The 22,383-nt window shown below is 34.7% G+C and overlaps 1 protein-coding gene across 2 annotated transcripts in view; it reads right to left on the reverse strand.

Moving 5' to 3' along the window:
- Nucleotides 1-22,383, reverse strand: part of cpt1ab (carnitine palmitoyltransferase 1Ab (liver)) — a 42,768-nt gene that overhangs the window by 19,195 nt on the left and 1,190 nt on the right. Inside the window, exons 2-9 of one of the 2 annotated variants that reach the window (XM_067378804.1) lie at nucleotides 11,978-12,136; nucleotides 11,534-11,676; nucleotides 8,971-9,142; nucleotides 8,581-8,682; nucleotides 8,315-8,452; nucleotides 7,993-8,070; nucleotides 6,300-6,407; nucleotides 3,380-3,467 (exon numbers count right to left, since the gene is read on the reverse strand). In XM_067378804.1, coding sequence (XP_067234905.1) covers nucleotides 3,380-3,467; nucleotides 6,300-6,407; nucleotides 7,993-8,070; nucleotides 8,315-8,452; nucleotides 8,581-8,682; nucleotides 8,971-9,142; nucleotides 11,534-11,676; nucleotides 11,978-12,118 — 970 coding nt within the window. In that variant the 5' untranslated portion in view covers nucleotides 12,119-12,136. Of the gene's footprint in view, nucleotides 1-1,257; nucleotides 1,343-3,379; nucleotides 3,468-6,299; nucleotides 6,408-7,992; nucleotides 8,071-8,314; nucleotides 8,453-8,580; nucleotides 8,683-8,970; nucleotides 9,143-11,533; nucleotides 11,677-11,977; nucleotides 12,137-22,383 lie in introns of both variants that reach the window. The other variant, XM_067378805.1, reaches the window with a different exon arrangement.

Here is a 22,383-nt window from a genome sequence, read left to right on the forward strand (position 1 = left end):
TAGTAGACAATGATGAGAAAAGCAGGTGAAAAAGGCAAAGTAGATGAGAAGAAAGGACAAACGCTTGTTTTTTATATACATTGTACCACTTATTACATGACTACTAATCAAATATAAAAACAAATATATGAAATATTGATTTGAATAAAAAGGATTTATGTAGAAAATTGGCCTCTTGTGACAATAGTCAATTACACAAAAATATTTGGATTCGAAAAATAAATTATTTTTTTGAATCTAAGAAAAATTATATTTTATTTTATTATATAAAATATATAATTACAAATTATTTTTATATTATTTTAAATTAGATATTTTTATGTGGTACCAGTTTCTAAAAATTTAGTAATTAATAGTAATAAATTAGTAATACATCATTATATTATTATTATTATTATGTGGTCTGATGGAGGAGATACATATGATATTTATTATTATGCACTCTGAATTATAGTTATTCTAAATTATATATATATATATATATATATATATATATATATATATATATATATATATATATATATATATATATATATATATATATATATATATATATATATATATATATATATATTAGTTTAGTAATAATTTATTATTAGATTTTAATTGTAATAATTAGTGACTAAATTCCATAGATTTCACTGACAATATATTTTATTATTATTACATTATTATATTAATTTTCTAAATGTCATAAAAAAGTTAGTACAAATCAGAACTAATTCAACATTTAAAACGGCTCACACACTTGTTCCCCACTTGAATATTAAATATTACATTCATTTACTAATCAATACTGTATATTAAGTCATAAAAGAAAGTATAGTTTACTAAACTAGAATCAATTCAGCATTTAAAACCACTTACACACGTATGTCCCACTTGAATTTATGTTATAAATTAGTGGCAATAAAAATAACAGATATCTTTCACTGGAAATACTACATGACCAGACGGGTGTAAAAACATGTGATTTCCTGTTCCTCATTCATCCTGTTTAAGATAACAGGTTAATCATTAAATCACACAAATAGGTTATCAAGTTATGAAACTGTTAAGCACAAGTTGAGCACATAAACCAAATCCCTCGCCATCTGCTTCCTCTAGAAACATCAGCTATTTAGAGTGCAGTATTAAAAGCAAACCCAAATCACAGTGTTGTGAACCAAACCGCATTCTAGGCCCACCGCAGACACTCACTAGCATCTAAAAAGCGGGTTAATATTGCAAAATGAAGGCACACGAGAGAAGCTCTACCTGCTTCTACACCTGGAACTCGACTGGTGTTGAACATACGCTCGTACTGAGATGAGCACATGGGGATAGTGTTTAGAACCATGAGCTGTGAAGCAGAAGGGAAGATCAAACACAAACAGGAGAAACAAGGAAGAAACCCAAAATACCACTATGGAAACCTGGAGAGGAAAACAGAGTAATGGAAAACTAGAAAGAAAATGAGAGGAGTGAAGTTAAGGATCATCAGGAGAGACGAATTAGCCTCTGGATAACAGCACAGTACAATTGATAAGCAAAGGAGATTGTCTAAGAACAATTTCACAACAGTGGTGACCAATATATTGGTCAGGCAAATAAAATGTATGATATCTGCTATTTTAAGATTATTAGTGGTCGCCTAATATGTGTTTTGCAATGGTGTAGGCCATTATTAGGGTGACTGATCGACATAAAAAAAAAGATTGTAAAATAAAACATTAAAAAAATTGCTGAAATTACGACTACAATACTTATTAAAGTTATTTCATACAATATTTAAAATATACAAACTAATAGATTATTATTTATAATATAAATAAAACAATAATAATATAACATAAAACAATGTATTTTTATTTATCACAATAATGTTTATTATAACAAATTATTATGATATTCTGGTGTATCACTATTATCGTTATTGGCTAAAGACCATTGATTAAAAATTACATGTCAAATTAAAATTATTATATGTTTAAAATAATTAATAATGATCTATAATTAAAAATTATATATAAAGGAATTGTACCCAAAACGCAAATAAAGGAAACCATACAAGTTACGAATTACACAAGGGTGAATAAATTTAAATAATAATAAAATAATAATTATATCATTTGAAATTATATATAAATTATATAAAAATAAGTATTATATTATTAAAATAAAATAATATAATACAATAAAAATAATACAATGTTATTTATTCATAAATAATAATAATAATAATAATAGCAATATGAACAAATTATTATATTATTTATTATAATAATGATTATTATTAATTATTATGCATTTTTACAGCTGTTTAAAGGATCATTTCACTTCAGAATTAAAATTTGTTTCTTCAGTCGGAAAGAAATTAAGGTTTTTGAGGAAAGCATTCCAGGATATTTCTCCATATAATTGAGTGCCTTGGCTAGCCACCAGAGGCCACTCCACCCCGGACTATTGCCTCACCTCTTCGGACTTAATTTCCCATAACCCACTTCCCGGACTCATTACCATTTCATTGCACCCAGCTGTCTTCACTCATGTTATTAGTGTCTGTCTATTTATACCCTGTTGTTTCAGTCATTTGTTGTCGAGTCTTAAACTATGGTCACATACACTCCTGGTTTATTATTTTCTTGTTTGGTTTATGTTTTCTTGTTTTGTGTGGACTGATTCTGTGGATTTTGACTCTTGCCTGGATGTACTATGTTTTTGGATTGCCCTATTAAAGATGCACTTGGATCTTACCTACTAGTCTCAGTGCCTTCTGTGACAATAGTGGACTTCAGTGGGGACCGATGGGTTAAAGGTCAGTTTCAGTGCAGCTTCAAAGGGCTCTACACGATCCCAGCCAAGGAATAAGGGTCATTTTCCAAAAAAATATATATAATTTTTAACCACAAATGCTCATCTTGAAATTATCAGGAAATTTTAATTCTGAAGTGAACTAATCCTTTAACTTTTTTTTTTTTTTAATTGGATAATTTATTATATGTATCATTATTATCGATATTGGCTAATGATCATTCTCATTTGCCCTAAAGGCGTTACCACCCTCTTGTGTCAGTTTCAAAACCTACTGAAATCTGTATAAATGTTTAGATTGAAGGAATCCAGAAGTATTCTGCTACTGCTAGACATGTCCAAGAGAGATTTGGTCTTAACTTCTTGATCATTAAATTGTATGATTTCATATTTGAATTAGCCATCATTGTCCACCCTGCTCTCTAGAAATCAGCCAGTGAAAAGCCTGTATCAGTCGACCACTGTAAATCAATACGCACTACTGTTCTACTGTCTACTGTGCTGTTGTCCTGAGGCGGAGGCTGCCGGAGCTGAGGAAGGAGTGTGGGTTATCAGTGGGTCGTGGCGGATGAGTCCCTCCTCTTACCTGTCTCAAGCCCAGGAATGCGGGACGTGTTAAACATCCGCTCCCACTGTGCAGAGCACAGCGGCACTCGGTTCTCCAGCAAGTATAACTGTGCATGTGGTGTGTGAGTGCACATAGCAAACGCAGCAACGTCCGGGTGTGAGGAACAAAACAGAAGATCGTTTATGAGGAGGGCTCTTTCACAGTCATGCAGACAGAGTAGAGGGGGATTTTACACACACACAAAGTGGTGTGAAAAAGTTCTTTTTGCATGTTTGTCACACTTTAATGTTTCAGATCATCAAACAAATTTAAATATGAATCAAAGATAACACAAGCAAACACAACATGCAGTTTTTTAAATGAAGGTTTTTATTATGAAGGGAAAACAAAAAACCAAACTCACATGGCCCTGTGTGAAAAAGTGCTGTTAAAACATAACTTAACTGTGGTTTATCACACCTGAGTTCAGTTTTTCTAGCCACACCCAGGCCTGATTACTGCCACACCTGTTTGCAATCAAGAAATCACTTAAATAGGACCTGCCTGACAAAGTGAAGTAGACCAAAAGATCCTCAAAAGCTACACATCATGTTGAGAGCCAAAGAAATTCAGGAACAAATGAAAAAGAAAGTAATTGAGATCTATCAGTCTGGGAAAAGGTTATAAAGCAATTTCTAAAGCTTTGCGAACCACAGTGAGAGCCAATATTCACAAATGGCAAATGGTGAACCTTTCCAGGAGTGGCCGGCTGACCTAAATTGCCCCAAGAGCGCAGCGTCGACTCATCCGAGAGGTCACAAAAGACCCCACAACAACATCCAAAGAATGCAGACCTCACTTGCCTCAGTTAAGGTCAGTGTTCATGACTCCACCATAAGATAGAGACTGGGCAAAAATGGCCTGCATGGCAGAGTTCCAAGACAAAAAACGCTTCTGAGCAAAAAGAATATAAAGGTTCGTCTCAGTTTTGCCAGAAAACATCTTGATGATCCCCAAGACTTTTGGGAAAATACTCTTGTCACTGACGTGATAAAAGTTGAACATTTTGGAAGGTGTGTGTCCCATTACGTCTGGCGTAAAAGTAACACAGCATTTCAGAAAAAGAACCATACCAACAGTAAAATATGGTAGTGGTAGTGTGGTGGTCTGGGGCTGTTTTGCTGCTTCAGGCCCTGGAAGACTTGCTGTGATAAATGGAACCATGAATTCTGCTGTCTACCAAAAAATCCTGAAGGACAATGTCCGGCCATCTGTTCATGACCTCAAGCTGAAGCAAACTTGGGTTCTGCAGCAGGACAATGATCCAAAACACACTAGCAAGTGCACCTCTGAATGGCTGAAGAAAAACAAAATGAAGACTTTGGAGTGGCCTAGTCAAAGTCCTGACCTCAATCCTATTGAGATGCTGTGGCATGATCTTAAAAAAGGTGGTTCATGCTCGAAAACCCTCCATTGTGGCTGAACTACAACAATTCTGCAAAGATGGGAGTGGGCCAAAATTCCTCCACAGCATTGTAACAGACTCATTGCAAGTTATCGCAAACGCTTGATTGCAGTTTTTGCTGCTAAGGGTGGCCCAACCAGTTATTAGGTTTAGGGGGCAAGCACTTTTTCACACAGGGCCATGTGGGTTTGGATTTGGTTTTGCCTTGCATGTTGTGTTTACTTGTGTTATCGTTGATTAATATTTAAATTTGTTTGATGATCTAAAACATTCAAGTGTGACAAACTCGCAAAAAGAAAAAAAAAATCAGGAAGGAGGCAAGCACGTTATATTATATATTATATATTATATATTATATATATATATATATTTTACAATATTACTGTTTTACTGTATTTTTACAAATAAGTGCTGCCTTGGTGAGCATCAGAGACTTCTTTCAAAAAACATAAAAAAATAAAAAATAAATACCAACCCCAATCTTTTAAATAATAGTGTGTATATATACTTAATAATATAGTATACTGTAAATAGTATAATTAATTCACTGCACTCAAAAATGTGATACAATATATAATGTAATGATCATGTAAAAACTACATTGTGACATATATACAGCTATAACAATATATAGTGACTCACGCCAAGATTTTATTCATGGTGACTACCTCTACTGCAATATTTCTTTTTACATAATGTATCTACAAATAAAAGCAATAAACTAACCAACAAGCCCAAGCCTCTTCATTTCCTTCTGTGAAGTCAAAGACCTTGTGATCACTGAAGCTCAATTGACAGAAGTTAATGTTTCATCAGAAGTTCTGAGTAGTACTTTACCACCACTGACCCATACATTACCATGTAACATTATGTAACACCTATAAAACATTAACAATCCAGGAGAACGTAATATACCTAAAGGAAAAGTTCATCCAAAAGAGTCAGTACTTTGCGTGAGGAACAGACTGACATTCAATCCTGGCCAGTCAGTAAAACCACTGTCATTTAACACCATTACACCAGTGAGAAAAAGATTTGAGAGTTTTTTTGGCCTGTTTCACAGAAAGCTATTGTCTGACTTCAAAAGGGCACGAGTCAAATTGGCTAGTTTTTGTTATTAGCAGCTGCTGGGACATTCGGCAAAATATCTTTGTGTTCCATGGTTCATCCAGGTGAGATGATACCAAAATGTTTTACTTTTGGGGAAAACTATTATGTAGGCACACCAAGGATGATAAATATAACAATAACATTTATGCTTATAACAGTTACAACAAAGAATTGCAGAATCCACACCACAACTATAACAATAATGACACAAAGAAACTGTAGGAATCGATTTCGCAATTTTTTCCAGCTGATGAATGATAAAAACATTGTTCTTGGCGTGAACAGGCCTTTAAGGTGGATATTCTGGTGTGGTAATTGTATGGTAATCAGTGGTAAAACTAAGCCATTATCCTACAGACAAATATGCTTGTGTTACAGACTCACTGGTTTGATCTGTGCTCTGTCCAGTTTTCTTCTGTACAGCATGATGGCGTGGATGGCATTGCCGGCACGGGCGGCTTGGAGGGAAGTGGGGATCACATAGAGGAAGTCCTAATAAGGAAAGAGAAAGTGACATTGATTGACTTTCCTGAGATGTTACCGTTGAACAGTGTTATGAACTTATTACAGGAACATCTAATCTAACACCTAATCTCCCTTGAGCAACCTAGAGTTAAATTAGTTACAAGCAACTTTCCAGTCACCAACTCTAAGCCTTAAAGAGATAGTTCACCCAAAAATGAAAATTATCCCATGATTTACTCACTCTCAAGCCTCATCTTCTTTTTAGACAAACACAATCAGGGTTATATTAAAAACTATCCCAAATCTTCCAAGCTTTATAATGGGAGTGAATGGTACCATTTTGTTTTGAAGCCTAAAAAAGTACATCCATCCATCACAAAAGTAATCCATATGACTCCAGGAGGTAAATAAAGGCCTTCTGAAGTGAAGCGATGAGTTTTTGTAATTTAAACTTTATAAACTAAAATAACTAGCTTCCGTATGCATACTGCGCAAGTTGACTTGCGTCACAAGAGTAACCTCTGAAGTGACGTATGATGTAGGAGTAGGGTCAGAAGTTACTCTTTCTCTGTAAAGCGATGTGTACGGCCGTCTGCCAAAAGCTAGTTAAAATAGTTTATAATGTGTTAAATAAGGATATTTTTCTTACAACCCATCGCTTCGCTTCAGAAGGCCTTCATTAACCCACTGGAGCCATATGGATTACTTTTATGATGGATGGATGTGCTGTTTTGGGCTTCAAAATCTCACACCCCCTTCACTACCATTATAAAGCATGGAAGAGCCAGGACATTTTTTTAAAAGATTAGTTAACACAATCAGAGTTATATTAATAAATATCCTGACGAATCCAAGCTTTATAATGGCAGTGAACGGGACCAATAAGTTTGAAGCTCAAGAAAGTGTATCCATCCAAAGCAAAATGTACTCCACACGGGGGTTAATAAGGCCTTCTAAAGTGAAGTGATGCGTTTGTGTAAGAAAAATATCCATAATTAACAAGTTATAAAGTAAAATATCTCGCTTCCGCCATATACTTTTTACGCTACGTACTCTGCCTTTCGTATTCAACTTATAAAAAGTAAAGTTTGTTGAATAAGGAAGGCGGTCTGGCAGAAGCTAGATATTTTACTTTATAACTTGTTAAATATGGATATTTTTCTTACACAAATGCATCACTTCACTTCAGAAAGTTGTTATTAATCCACCAGAGCTGTGTGGAGTACGTTTATGATGGATGCACTTTCTTCATCTTCATACTCGTTGATAACGCTCAATGCCATTATAAAGCTCGGATGTGTCAGGATATTTATTAATATAACTCTGATTGTGTTCATCAGAAAGAAGATAGTCATATACACCTAGGATGGCTTGAGGACGAGTAAATCATGAGAAAATTTTAATTTTTGGGTGAACTATCCCTTTAATCACTACACCACAAAATTGGTGCCGTGACCCGGATGGTAGATTTATGAAAATAGTTTGCACTACAAGCAAAAAAAGTTAAATTCTCTCATATTTTAATGGATTATTTTTGAATTTCATCATCTTGAATATGTTTTTGACAATTTGACTATTTATTTATTTATTTAAACAAAAAAAACAAACAAACCATTGCATAGTAGTTGCTGTTGACCATGATTGGCCCTCGACCTCTGAGGTAAATATACTCCTCCCACCAGTCGCTGACCTGAGAGGATGACAGCAGAACAAAGTTAAATATTCATATTTTAAGGCACAAATCTCAAATAAAGGTACATTAAGGTTCATTATTTAAGAAGCCTCATGTTATTTTGAAAGAAAGACATACTTGAAATATAGGTTCTAAGGCATTTTTATAGATATAATAAGACTGGAAATTTTTTAAAATGTTCCCTAAATCCTTCAAGAAAAGTTGAGAGTACCTTTGAACTGTAGGTGCAGTGTGAACTTACGTAATTGGAGGTCCACCAGGATTTGAGCTTCAAGTACCACTGCAGTTTGGGGCCCAAGTTCTTCTCAAAGTCCTTTGCCAACCCCTCCATACGTTTGTACTGTTCATCGTCCATCAGAGGACGAGCTGACTCAAGATACTGAACAATATAGATGTGAAGAAGTGAGGTTACTAAAAAATGGTTTAAATGGTTGTAAATTCAGTATGTCATATTTGATCTATTAAAAAATTGGATAATATTAAGACACAATGAAAATGCTTACTTACTCTTCTGATGGTGTCTTTTACAGTAGGCACTGGTAACCGCGGTAGTGAACTCTGAAAGCTGTACAGCATTGGCTTTGGCCCAGAAAATAACTTCACCAATACCTGAGGTGATAACATTGGGTCAAGAGTGAGACGTGAGACAAGCACGAATACTTTCCAAAATAAAACCATGACTCGGAAAACACTTGCTGGAACAGTGCTGAAATTATGTTATAAAACAAATGCATTAAGACTTTGGACTCTCGTTGAATATACAAAGGGAAATATTTTCAAAGCTGGGTTGAAGTGTTAAACAAATAGTTCATCTAAATATTAAAAATCACAAAATGGCTGATATTTTTCAGGTACATTATTCCTTTAAGTAAAATTCTCCATCAAGGCCAAACTCACCAGCCAAATCTTTGTTTTCAGGGACAAAGATCCATGGCGATTGAACATCCAGCCATGCCAGGACAGCAAGTACTTAAGGATGTTCCTCATAACGAAAGTCACAGTAATCCACAATCCTGTCCCAACCAGCACACCACCAACAATTCGCTGCCCTTCTTCTGTCACGTACTTACTGCAGGGAAATTATTAGGTGAGAAATCATCTGCAATGCCCTTTTCAAAAAGTACCATAGTTTCCACCAAAATACTGTAGTTGCTGTACTACAATGCTGTAGTAATACAGATTTTATTTCAGTGCACTACTTTAAAATCATAATAAATACCAGATGTCCTTTAAAGGGTTAGTTCATCCAAAATGAAAATTCTGTCATTAATTACTCACCCTCATGTCATTCCAAACCTGCAGACTTTCATTCATCTTCAGAACACAAATGAAAATCTTTTTAATGAAATCTGAGAGCTTTCTGTCCCTCCATTGACAGCCTATACAACTACAACTTTAACGCTTCAAAAAGTTCATAAGAGATCGTAAAACTAATCCATATGAATTGAGTGGTTTAGTCCAAAATTTCTGAAGAAACTCAATCACTTTTTATGATGAACAGTTTTAATTTAAGCTTTTATTCATATATAAACATTAATCAACTCACACATCAATCGTGGTAAATGGAAGCTCAAGCATGTTCACTTGACGTGCAAGAACCAATGAGGTTCATTCTCGTGTTACACAGCACGTTTGAGCTTCAGCAAGAACAACCAATGAAGTTCATTCTCGTGTTACGCAGCACATTTGAACTTCCTCAAGAACCAATGAGGTTCATTCTTGTGTTACGAACCACATTTGAACTTCCTCAAGAACCAATGAGGTTCATTCTCGTGTTACGAACCACATTTGAACTTCCTCAAGAACCAATGAGGTTCATTCTTGTGTTATGCAGCACGCTTGAGCTTCCTCAAGAACAAATGAGGTTCATTCTCATGTTACGAACCACATTTGAACTTCCTCAATAACCAATGAGGTTCATTCTCGTGTTACGCAGAACGTTTGAGCTTCCTCAAGAACCAGTGAGGTTCATTCATGTGTTACGAACCACATTTGAACTTCCTCAAGAACCAATGAGGTTCATCCTCATGTGTTACAAACCACATTTGAACTTCCTCAATAACCAGTGAGATTCATTCTCGTGTTACGCAGCACGTTTGAGCTTCCACAAGAACCAATGAGGTTCATTCATGTGTTACGAACCACATTTGAACTTCCTCAATAACCAGTGAGATTCATTCTCGTGTTACGCAGCACGTTTGAGCTTCCACAAGAACCAATGAGGTTCATTCATGTGTTACGAACCACATTTGAACTTCCTCAATAACCAATGAGGTTCATTCTCGTGTTACGCAGCACGTTTGAGCTTCCACAAGAACCAATGAGGTTCATTCTCATGTTCCGAACCACATTTGACCTTCCTCAAGAACCAATGAGGTTCATCCTCATGTGTTACAAACCACATTTGAACTTCCTCAATAACCAGTGAGGTTCATTCTCATGTTACGCAGCACGCAGCACGTTTGAGCTTCTGCAAGAACCAATGAGGTTCATCCTCATGTGTTACGCAGCACGTTTGAGCTTCTACAAGAACCAATGAGGTTCATTCATGTGTTATGAACCACATTTGAACTTCCTCAAGAACAAATGAGATTTGTTCTCGTGCATCAAGAAGGTTCGGTTAAGCTTCTGTTTATGTTTGCTGATCAATTTTTACGTAAATGTGAAAAAAAGCTTTAATTCTATCTGTTCATCATATGAAGTGATGGAGTCTCTTCAGAAAATTTAGACTAAACCACTCAATTCATATGGATTAGTTTTACAATCTCTTTATGAACCTTTCGAAGTGGCAAAGTGGTAGTTGTGTAGCTGTCAATGTAGGTACAGAAATCTCTCTGATTTTATTAAAAATATCCTCATTTGTGTTCTGAAGATGAAAGAAAGTCTTACGATTTGGAAGGACATGAGGGTGAGTAATAAATGACAGAAGTTTTATTTTTGAGTGAACTAACCCTTTAACTAGAATTTTAATTAATTCATTTTACAGTTAATATATTTTATTAAAATAATAAATTTTTATAAGAATTTCAGAGACATGGGATTGTTTGTGGTGTAACTGCTCATAAAGTAAGCCGGCAGACTGCATGTGATACAGTAATAAAAACTGTTCAGGAAGTTACTTATATAACATTGTAATCTGTTTTGAAGATTAAAAACCTACAAACAGAAATGTTTGATGCTTGTGTTCGGATTTTGATCATCTCCTGCTATCAACTTCATAAATTTAAAAATATAAAACATGCCAACAAAAACAAAACAAACAAAACAAAAAACAAAACAAAGCAAAAAACCAACCAACCAAACAAAAAAACAAAACAATAAAAGTACATCAAAGCAAATTATCAAACCTTCATGTTTGCACATGACTTTGAACTTTCAACAGCTGAACATTTTCCCATTAACAGATTCCAAATACATTGTTAATAACTAATGACTAACAGATGACTGTTCTTTGACATACCTGATTGGTATATGTGTCGACAGTTTAGTGAATATCCCAAGGGAGGGGTCTATTTTGGCATATTTGGTGGTGGACATGTAACCCACCAAAACAACCAGGAGCCCCGAAGGACTTCCTGGATAGACTCCAGTCATGACACCATTCTACAGAAACAAAGAATAATGTTATATTTTATATATGTTTATATAATGTTATATTTTATATATATTTATATATATATTAAATATGTTATATTTAATATATATATTAAAAGCGATTTTACATATTCACACATCACAGTTCAAATACAACTTTAAAAAAGGGCTTAGCAATCATTTTCAGAGCACAAAGAAATCAATTCAACTTTGATTTTTCAAAGTGACAAGCCCAGTACTGATTAGATAGCATTATTCATGTATAGTAACTCTTTAATCATTTCCATTGGAAAGTCAGCTGTGAGGTCACCTTGAACCTGATGAACCTCTTCTTCCAGGAGTGAAGGCCTGACAGGTAGATCTGGCGCAGGGCCTCGTGACACAGATGCAGGTCGATGCCATCAGGAGTGACGGTGAACTGGAAGGCCACCGCCTGATGCGCTTCTGCCATGCTGACTGCACACTGTCACTGTGACGGTGAAGAGCAAAAGAGCCTTTAGACAAGAGTCAAAAATAGTTTTATTGAACAGATTGGCTAAATGACTTGGAAGATTGTGCTGAAACTTTCTAAATCGCTATTATGAATGTGAAAAAAACAACTGCTCCATAGTACAGTGATGTGTCAGATGGTAGTATCAAAGACTTTAGATATACAAAGACAGTGCACTCATATTACTGTGAATGGGAGAAAGTGCAATGCGCAATATGGTTGAATAAGTCCCGCCTTCTAAATAAAAGAGCCAATCAGCGATTGGTAAAGTTGTTAAAAAAAGTGTTACTGTAGCTGCTGTTAGAAGCTCCGAACGCTCTCAGTGTTCTGAGATGAATGCACATGCACATTGAAAAATGCACATTTCTCATGATTTTAGCATTTAAAAACCATAAATTTATGAGACAGTTGCTGTCAGATTTCATTGGTGATTTTAAATCTTGAAGAATTTGATGTTTCCCCATTCAGAGAGATAGGAGCTGCACTTGCATGACTGAAATAGCTGCCCGCGAGGCGTTTCAAAGATGGCCGCCAAGTTAAAGGATTGGTTCACCCAAAAATAGAAATTATCCCATAATTTACCCACCCTCAAGCATTCCTATGTGTATATGAATTTCTTATTTCAGTAAAACACAATCAGATTTATATTATAAAATATTCTGGCTGTTCCAAGCTTTATAATGGGAGTGAATAGTAACCGCGATTTTGAAGCCCAAAACAGCACATCCATCCATCATAAAAGTAATCCATATGGCTCCAGGGGGTCCTTCTGAAGTGAAGTGATGCATTTTTGTAGGAAAAATATCCATAATTATAACTTTATAGACTATAATTTTCATTTTTGGGTGAACCAACCCTTTAACTTGGCGGCCATCTTTGAAACGCCTCTCGGGCAGCTATTTCAGTCATGCAAGTGCAGCTCCTATCTCTCTGAATGGGAAAACATCAAATTCTTCAATGCTGTTCTTCAAGCTTACGATTAAATTTCATATTTTAAATCATCAATAAAATTTGACAACAACTGTCTCATAAATTTGGTTTCTAAATGCTAAAATCATGAGAAAAAACAGTTTATACAGTTATAATTATGGATATTTTTCTTACAAAAATGCATCGCTTCACTTCAGAAGGCCTTTATTAACCCCCTGGAATCGTATGGATTACTTTTATGATGGATGGATGTGCTTTTTTTTTGAGCTTCAAAATCTTGGTTACTATTCACTCCCATTATAAAGCTTGGAAGAGCCAGAATATTGTTTAAAGGTGCCCTAGAATTGAAAATTGAATTTACCTCGGCTAGGCATGTGACGGTATCAAATTTTCATGTTGCGATTAATTGATGAAGCTTTTATCACGGTATACGGTATTATCACGATATTAAAATAAGTTGTAAAACCATTTTTGTCATAGTTTAATAGGTTTAAGAACTCTTTGTAATAAAACAAAAACAACTCTGACTGAAATTTTCAAACAGATTAAAATGCAAAAGAATTAGGCTATAAAGAACAACAGATAACACTTAACTAAGATTGAGCAATAGCTACATTTGTTACAGAAAGTGTTATTTTTTGTTAATGTCAGTTTAGAAACACAATTGATCATTGTTAGTTTTATCACAGGTCCATTAAATAAGTTATTTTGATTTTAGTAATGTTATTAAATAGTAACTAAGAAATTAACATTAATTAATAATACTTAATACTTTATAAGTATTTTTATTGTCAGTTTAGTGATAATGAATTAACATGTTAACTAATGAAGCTGTATGTTTTCAAAGTTTTACTGAACAATAACAAATAATCAGAACATTTCTAATCATTAGGGCATGTTGTAGTCCAGATTAAAATATAAAAATGTTTAGGTTTGAAAATAAATATTCTTTTTAAGTCTTTTTTAAGTATTCAGTATTTGGTGCTGTGATGAACAACACTGAGATTACAAAAAAATGAATGGCTGTTTGAAGCATTTTAAAAACTTCACTAGCGCAGTTACTTTGTTTGCACGGTTTCTGTGGTAACCGCTGTACGCTACTGTTCCATCAGCGCCCTCTGCTGTCAGAGAGTGAACGTGCACTTTCATTCAGCTCGTCTCCTTCACTGGTTCCGCCATGTGCTTCTCGTGCACGTTGGGATTGTTTACATCTGTCCTTTTGACGCAGAATACAGCGGTGTTGTGAATTTTATACGAATGATGGGTAAAGTATTCTTAATTGCCTTATAAAAAATTAATAATTGGTAATAAATTATTATTTACAGTATTCTGAAGTGCCGACGATTACAATATCGTGAATATTCATTATCGCGATTTATTCTAACCTCGGCACAGTTAAATAATTAGAGTCCTTTACATGGAAATGACATACAATGAGTGTCAAACACCATTGTGTCCTCCTTCTTATGTAAATTTGATTTGTGCAAAAGACCTCAGAAGAACAGGCGAATCTCAAAATAACACAGACTGAGACGCAGCTGTCGGGATCATTAATATGTACGCCCCCAAATTCATGCATATGTCAGCCCATGTTCAAGGCATTAGACAAGCCAGTATTAACGTTTGGAGCTGTGCACAGCCATATCAACAGACTTTATGCAGGTAAGCAAGCAAGGACAATAGAGAAAAATGGCAAGTGGAGCAATAATAACTGACATGATCCATGATATCATGATATTTTTAGTGATATTTGTAAATTGTCTTTCTAAATGTTTCGTTAGCATATTGCTAATATACTGTTAAATGTGGTTAAAGTTACCATCATTTATTACTATATTCACAGAGAAAGGAGCCATGTTGTTATTTCATTTTTTAAACAGTCTGTATAATTCATAAAAACAACTTCATTTTTTATAAATCTCTCCAAAAGTGTGTAATGTTAGCTTTAGCCACAGAGCTAACTCATTCAGAATCAAATGTAAACATCCAAATAAATACCATACTTACGCAATTAGACATGCTGCATGACGAACACTTTGTAAAGATCCATTTAGAGGGTTATATTAGCTGTGTGAACTTTGTGCTGTTTAAGGCAAGCGCGAGCTCCGGGGGGCGGTGAGCACGAGAATTAAAGGGGCCGCAGCCTAAATCGGCTCATATTTAATGATGCCCTAAAATAAGCAGTTAAAAAACTGAATAAAAAAAAAAATCTATGGGGTATTTTGAGCTGAAACTTAACAGACACATTCAGGGGACACCTTAGACTTATATTACATCTTGTGAAAAAGCGTTCTAGGGCACCTTTAATAGAACTCCGATTGTGTTCGGCTGAAAGAAGTCATATACATATAGGATGGCTTGGGGGTGAGTAAATTATGGGATCATTTTCATATTTGGGTGAACTAACCCTTTAAATATTATTGATTTGACTGCACTGACACTATTGGATAAGCTGGACAAGCTGGATGAGCTGTTTTCTGCAGAGCTGCTTTATAGATAAAATAATTATCTTTACAACGAAAACTGAATCAACACTGAACTGACTTCAGATTAACAATGCCACTATTTTCTTTCTTTTATACTGCTGTACAGCCGAAATGAACTCTTGTTTGCACCAATGAATCATTTTCATGTTATCACTGTAAAGCTGCTTTGAAACAATCTGTATTGTATAAAACAATATAAATAAAGGTGACTTGACTTGAAATGACTCCCTTTAAGGGATTTTAGTACTAAACGAGATGAGAAAGAATGCATTTCTCTAATGTAATACAAAACATGAATTACAAATTGTATGAGTTTGTCACAATTTGAGTAGAAAGCTGAATTGAAAAATGATCAGTTAAAGACAGTACATGAACAAAAATTGTATGACGTAAAATAAAGCCACTTAATGTTAACCTCACACAATATGTTGCTGTAATTAAACATTAGTAGTAATCTAATCGCACTTGTTCTACTGTTCAATGTGACCTCAAGCATTTAGCTGCATGACTGAACAGATAACAGAATGTGCTTTATTCATGACCTCTGTGACTCTTTCACAAGCGCTTGTATTGTAAACATCAATCTGATGTAAATAAAGCTGCATGGATGTTTGATAGGTCACAATGGCGTCTGACTTTTTGGAGAAATCATTATAAAGTGAAAATTTAAAGGGGTCATGAATTTATAAATCATATTGCATTAAAAGAAGAAAGTCATATACACCTAGGATGGCTTGAGGTTGAGTAAATTATGGGATACTTTTCATTTTTGGTTGAACTATCTCTTTAAAGGTGCCATCGAATGTTTTTTTACAAGATGTAATATAAGTCTAAGGTGTCCCCTGAATGTGTCTGTGAAGTTTCAGCTCAAAATACCCCATAGATTTTTTTTTTATTAATTTTTTTAACTGGCTATTTTGGGGCATAATTAGAAATGCGCCGATTCATGCTGCGGCCCCTTTAAATGCTCGCGCTCTCCGCCCCCGGAGCTCGCGCTTGCCTTAAACAGTGCATAAACAAAGTTTACACTGCTAATATAACCCTCAAAATGGATCTTTACAAAGTGTTCGTTATGCATGCTGCATGTATGCGTCGGATTATGTGAGTATTGTATTTATTTGGATGTTTAACGTTACATTTGATTCTGAATGAGTTTGAGGTTTTGCTCCGTGGCTAAAGCTAACATTACACACTGTTGGAGAGATTTATAAAGAATGAAGTTGTGTTTATGAATTATACAGACTGCAAGTGTTTAAAAATGAAAATAGCAACAGCTCTCTTGTCTCCGTGAATACAGTAAGAAACGATGGTAACTTTAACCACATTTAACAGTACATTAACAACATGCTAACGAAACATTTAGAGAGACTATTTACAAATATCACTAAAAATATCATGATATCAAGAATCATGTCAGTTATTATCGCTCCATCTGCCATTTTCCGCTATTGTTTCGTAACAGTCGGTGTTATGTTGAGATTCGCCTGTTCTTCAGAGGTCTTTTAAACAAATGAGATTTATATAAGAAGGAGGAAACAATGAAGTTTGAGACTCTCTGTATGTCTTTTCCATGTACTGAACTCTTGTTATTTAACTATGCCAATATAAATTCAATTTTTAATTCTAGGGCACCTTTAAACGTAATGTGTGTCATTTTTTCTAGTGATAAAAACAACAATATTTTTCCTATTCCAGTTTAATGCACAGAGATTACTATATGTAAAAATATTTAGCTATTAAAACATTGTTTGTTTTGTATTATCATCCCGACCAGCACAACACAGCAACACAACTGAAGCTTTAAAGCTTTATGAATCATTTGTTTCAAATCAGTGGTTCAGAGAGCCAAAATCTCATGATTTCAGTAAAAGAGGCTTCATTACGTCATACGTGTTTTAAAACTTCAATAGTTCACATGACTCTGGCAGTTTAATTCACACTCTGAACCACTGATTTGAAACAAAAGATTCATAAAGCTTAATGAAGCAGTGTTTTGAAATCACCATCACTAGATATTGTTGAGTCATTAGTTTTTATTTTTGGTGCACAAAAAGTATTTACGTCGCTTTGTAATATTAAGGTTGAAACACTGTAGTCACATGAACTGATTTAAATATGTTTTTAGTAGCTTTCCGGGCATTGAAAAAGGGAGTGTTATTGCTGGCAATGGAGGCCTCACTGCGCCATCGAATTTTATCAGAAATATCTTAATGTGTGTTCTGAAGATGAACGAAGGTCTTACGGGTGTAGAACGACGTGGGTGAGTAATTAATGACTGAATTTCCATTTTTGGGTGAACTAACCCTTTAACCACTTATGTGAATTAGGGTCAGGTCTATCTGTTTGTCCAACCAATGGATGACAGGGGACTGTTCAGGAAAACAAATATGAATATATATCAAAAGGCATGAATCAAAAGTTTCATTTGAAAGCACAGTAACTAATTAACTGTTCGGCGTGCTACAATGTAAAAAGCAATACACAGCTACTCAATAAAATTGTGGCAACAGAGTATAAGCAATGTGATTAATTAAATTCAACATATAAAAATTGAGTTAGAATTAATCAAATGAAATCCTTAAAAGTCAACCATTTAAAATGTGTAAAATTACCAAACACTATTATAAGAACCACAAACTGACATAAAAGGCAAAGAGTCAAACTGCCCAACCAGATTAAACACCATATATTTTCAATAAAAACAACATCAACATCTAAACCTCTGTTAATTATTGCATTTCTCTTTCCTTCAGTGATTCTGCTTGTTATCATCAGGTGTCTTCAATGTTGGCAATAAAAAATAAAGAGTTCTTAAAAGAGTTTCAGATGAGGAATAAGGGTCTTATCTAGCGAAACGATCAGCCATTTTTGAAAAAAATACAACTGTATATGCTTTATATAAACAAAATATTGCCTTGAACGTACTTAACGTTTCCACATTCTTCAAAAAATAGCGCCTTCGCTATTCAACTTACGGAACGAACACGGTACCAGTTTCTTTTTTTTTTTTTCTCCATCATCTGTTTATAAAGCACATATAGCTGTATTTTTTTTCGAAAATGACAGATCGTTTCTCTAGATAAGACCCTTATTCCTCATCTGGTATCGTTTAAAGCCCTTTGAAGCTGCACTGAAACTGTAATTTTGACCTTCAGCCGTTTGGAGGCCAATTGAAGTCCACTATAAGGAGAATAATCCTGGAATGTTTTCATCAAAAATTGAAAATTACTTAATTTCTTTTCGACTGATGAAAGAAAGACATGGACATCTTGGATGACATGGGGGTGAGTAAATTATCAGGAAAATGTCATTTGAATCCTTTAATTCATCTTTGACGTCTGTCTGTTATTCAGAAATTTTGTTTAAATTTTACTTAAATTTTGCTCGTTTTAAATGGTTGAAATTTAAGGAATTAATTACATTTATTCTAACTCAATTCTATTTGTTGAATTTAATTAATAATATTACTTGTAATCTTTTGCCAAAATTTTGCGTACTAGATAGCATATTACTTTTTACAGTGTAGTTTAAATGTGTAGTGTAATGTTTTAAACATATTAATATAATCATAATAAATTAACATGACTGATATATTAGTGTTAAAGCACAAATACAAAGACTTCCTAGCTCAATCACATAAAGGCAATAATATTTTCATAAGGTCATTGTTATAATTGTTTATAACAGTGATAATATCATCATATAACCATGAAGATAAAAAAAAATACCATGAAGGTCATATTTTGTATGTTATGTATTAGCAAAGTCAGTCTTTGGTATTAGCAAGTCATATTTCAAGCCCCCAGCAGCGGTGATCACGTGACGTGCCGGTGCAGATGGAAACTAGGGGAAAGGTCACGCGCTGCTTCATATCACGGGACTGTGTTGATGGTCACCCTGCTGAACGACATTACGGGTCACAGACACTGCAGTCTGAGTTTTAATAAGCTTTTATTATATATTCTGCTACAACGGGTACCGAATAACTTTATAGTAGGCTACAATAGAAAGGGGAACTATCGGTTATTTAAATATTTGCATCTATTTGCATAGTTCCTACTCTATGATCGAACTATTAGCTCTTAAAGGGACACTGCACCAAAATATGAAAATGCATTATTTACTCATACTATCTATTCTTAGACTTTTTCCTTGAGTGGGACACAAAAGGAGATATTAGGCAGAGTTTAGGGACTTTCATCGGTCTTTGTCAGGTGACGTCACACTCGTGAAAACCGAAGTGCATTATGGGTGTCGTCGCCATTTCTGAGGTATCCAAACAATCTCTGTATCAGTGCAGAGTTGTTTCTTCTTTGGCTACTTTTCATTGTAAAAATGGCACACTTTTGTTGTGTGAAAAGCTGCAATAATATGTCCCACGATAGAAAATGTCAAAAACTTTACTACGAGATTAGATTTAGTCGGTTTCCTACTTGAAAAAAGGCTGTACGGAGAGTATGTAACGTTAGAGGCAATAACAGAGGCGCCGGATCGCACGGGTTGCCGCGGTGAGACGCAAAACATCACTTTCGTCAAGATATCTCCATTCAAGTATGTTTGCTTTCTACATTTCACAAAGGTAAGTTAGAGGTTTCTGTTTTCTAAAGTAGAAAACGTTATAGCAACGCATTGTTTTGGATTGTATGTGCTATGAAACAAGTCAATTTAAACTGAATCCCTTTACTTGAATATGTCTACATTTTATTTTTCTTAATTTTGCTACAGCATTTTTATACTTAGATACGACATTTTTGCTCTGTATCTATATACTGATTCTAATTTTCTGACTACTTTTTACAGCTGTGGTCTGTGGACCTTTTCATTTCATTGCAGATCAGCCTGCTTAAAGATTATGGAGACTGACCCCAACTGGACACCATCCCTCCCTACATTAAGGCCACATCAGCATTAAACACAGGCTGTGTCTCAATCAGCTCCCTAGTTCATTAGTTAGGGCACTGATCAGGACGGTCTCAGTCACAAAATTTGTATACACAATATACTGATTCAAGAGCTCAGAGCTGATTGAGATGCACACACAGACACTAAGGAAAAACAATCCAGTCAGCTACTTGGGTAAAGTTGGTTTTATATTTGCACATTCAGACTTCTGATAAATTCAGACTTTCCAATAAATATGCAATAAATTAATGTTTGCGAATTTTAAGCAGCGACATGATATTGACGACCAACGATTGTCAACTTATAACATTTTTCACAGTCGATCAAAATAGGCAAGTATTGTTTAATGGCATATTTACTTGTGAATGTCCACTGAATGTCCAATGTAGTGTGATTAACAAGGCTATTGAATACGGATGTGCGAATATAAAACCAACTTTACCCAAGTCAGTCAGCTGACACTATGGTCCATCAGGCTGGAGAAAGTGATCATCTTCACACTGAGAAGATGCAGGAGGCTGGAGGAGATGGTGATCTGCATGTGCAGAAGTAAACCGACTTGATATGTACAGGATGTCTGATGTTTGTTTTGGAGATGATGTTAATGTACTATACGGGTCTGCCAAACCTGGGAACCTTTATGGCGTTACAATTTTTTTTTTTTTTTTTTTTTGTGCCTCTGATTCCAGACGCAACAAATACAAATTTCAAATGCTTCTGTGAACCTTAATATACCTCAGATTTGATCTGCCTGCACAACACTTCTAATGTTTCCCCTGAGACGGTATACAGAACATTCAATGAAACTGTGTCATATCTATGCAAACCTGAAGCTTTCAGCTGTATGGGCATACAGAGATGATTTGCACAGAAATATGTCTCCTTTGTTTAAATACAGAGTAGCAGAGATTACTGACTGTTTTGAGATTTTCACAGAGAAACCATCCAATCAGCGCATGTTTGAATCTTTTGTAGAATTGTAGTGTAAAAATGTGCTGATGCTTTATCCAGTCTTGCATGAACAATAAAGCATGTATAATTAAATTTTTCAGGGTGATTTGTAGATTTATGTTATATGCACTTATAGTATTAACAGGATAATTAATAATATACACAATCTGTAAATCAGATATTTAACTTGCATGACATATCTTTGTTTTTATTATTATTAAGGCCTTTGGACAAAAAAAAGAAAAAGAAAAAAAAAAGACTCATAATGTCATTGACCCAGACAACACAGAGGTAGGTCTAAAAGGTATACTATATCAGAATGTACTGTAATAAAATACACTATTAAATTCTACATACATCTCTGATGATGCCTTGTTTATTGGAACAATGTTTATTGTGTTATACATTGGTTTATGTACTTAATGCAATAAAGAAAAAAAAATGCATGAAAAAAAGGGTAGTATTAGTTCAAAATTCTTCCTGATAATACTAAACCATCCTTAATCATGCACTTGTTATATAGTTAACACGACATCATTATCGTTACTATACTGTGTTATCGCAGTCCTTCCTTCAGAACATAAATAAATCCTGCACCCATTAGTGAAATATCTGTGATCTTCGAGGGATTGATAGTTTTTAAATTGTTCACTATGCGTTTATGCCATAAACAAGACAGTTAACAATATTTAAGTATGATGATTTAGGTAGCAATGCGGGGTCAGTAGCACTCCAACTTACTGCAGTCAGCTCGTACAGATCTATGTTATGAATGGATGAAAAATTCTCCAAATAACGGTCCCTGGCATCTTTGGTGAGTTTATCGCGATATGAAATTTTAACTTTGTTCTTGTGCTTCTTCATATTTGCGAGTTATTTGCTTGTTATCTCAACTCGTGTAATCTCTTTCATTCTCACAGTCAGCAGGGATACCACAAATATGGCGCCGCGGTGACG

This window comes from Chanodichthys erythropterus, chromosome 24 (assembly GCF_024489055.1).
Source record: "Chanodichthys erythropterus isolate Z2021 chromosome 24, ASM2448905v1, whole genome shotgun sequence".
NCBI classification, from domain to species: domain Eukaryota; kingdom Metazoa; phylum Chordata; class Actinopteri; order Cypriniformes; family Xenocyprididae; genus Chanodichthys; species Chanodichthys erythropterus.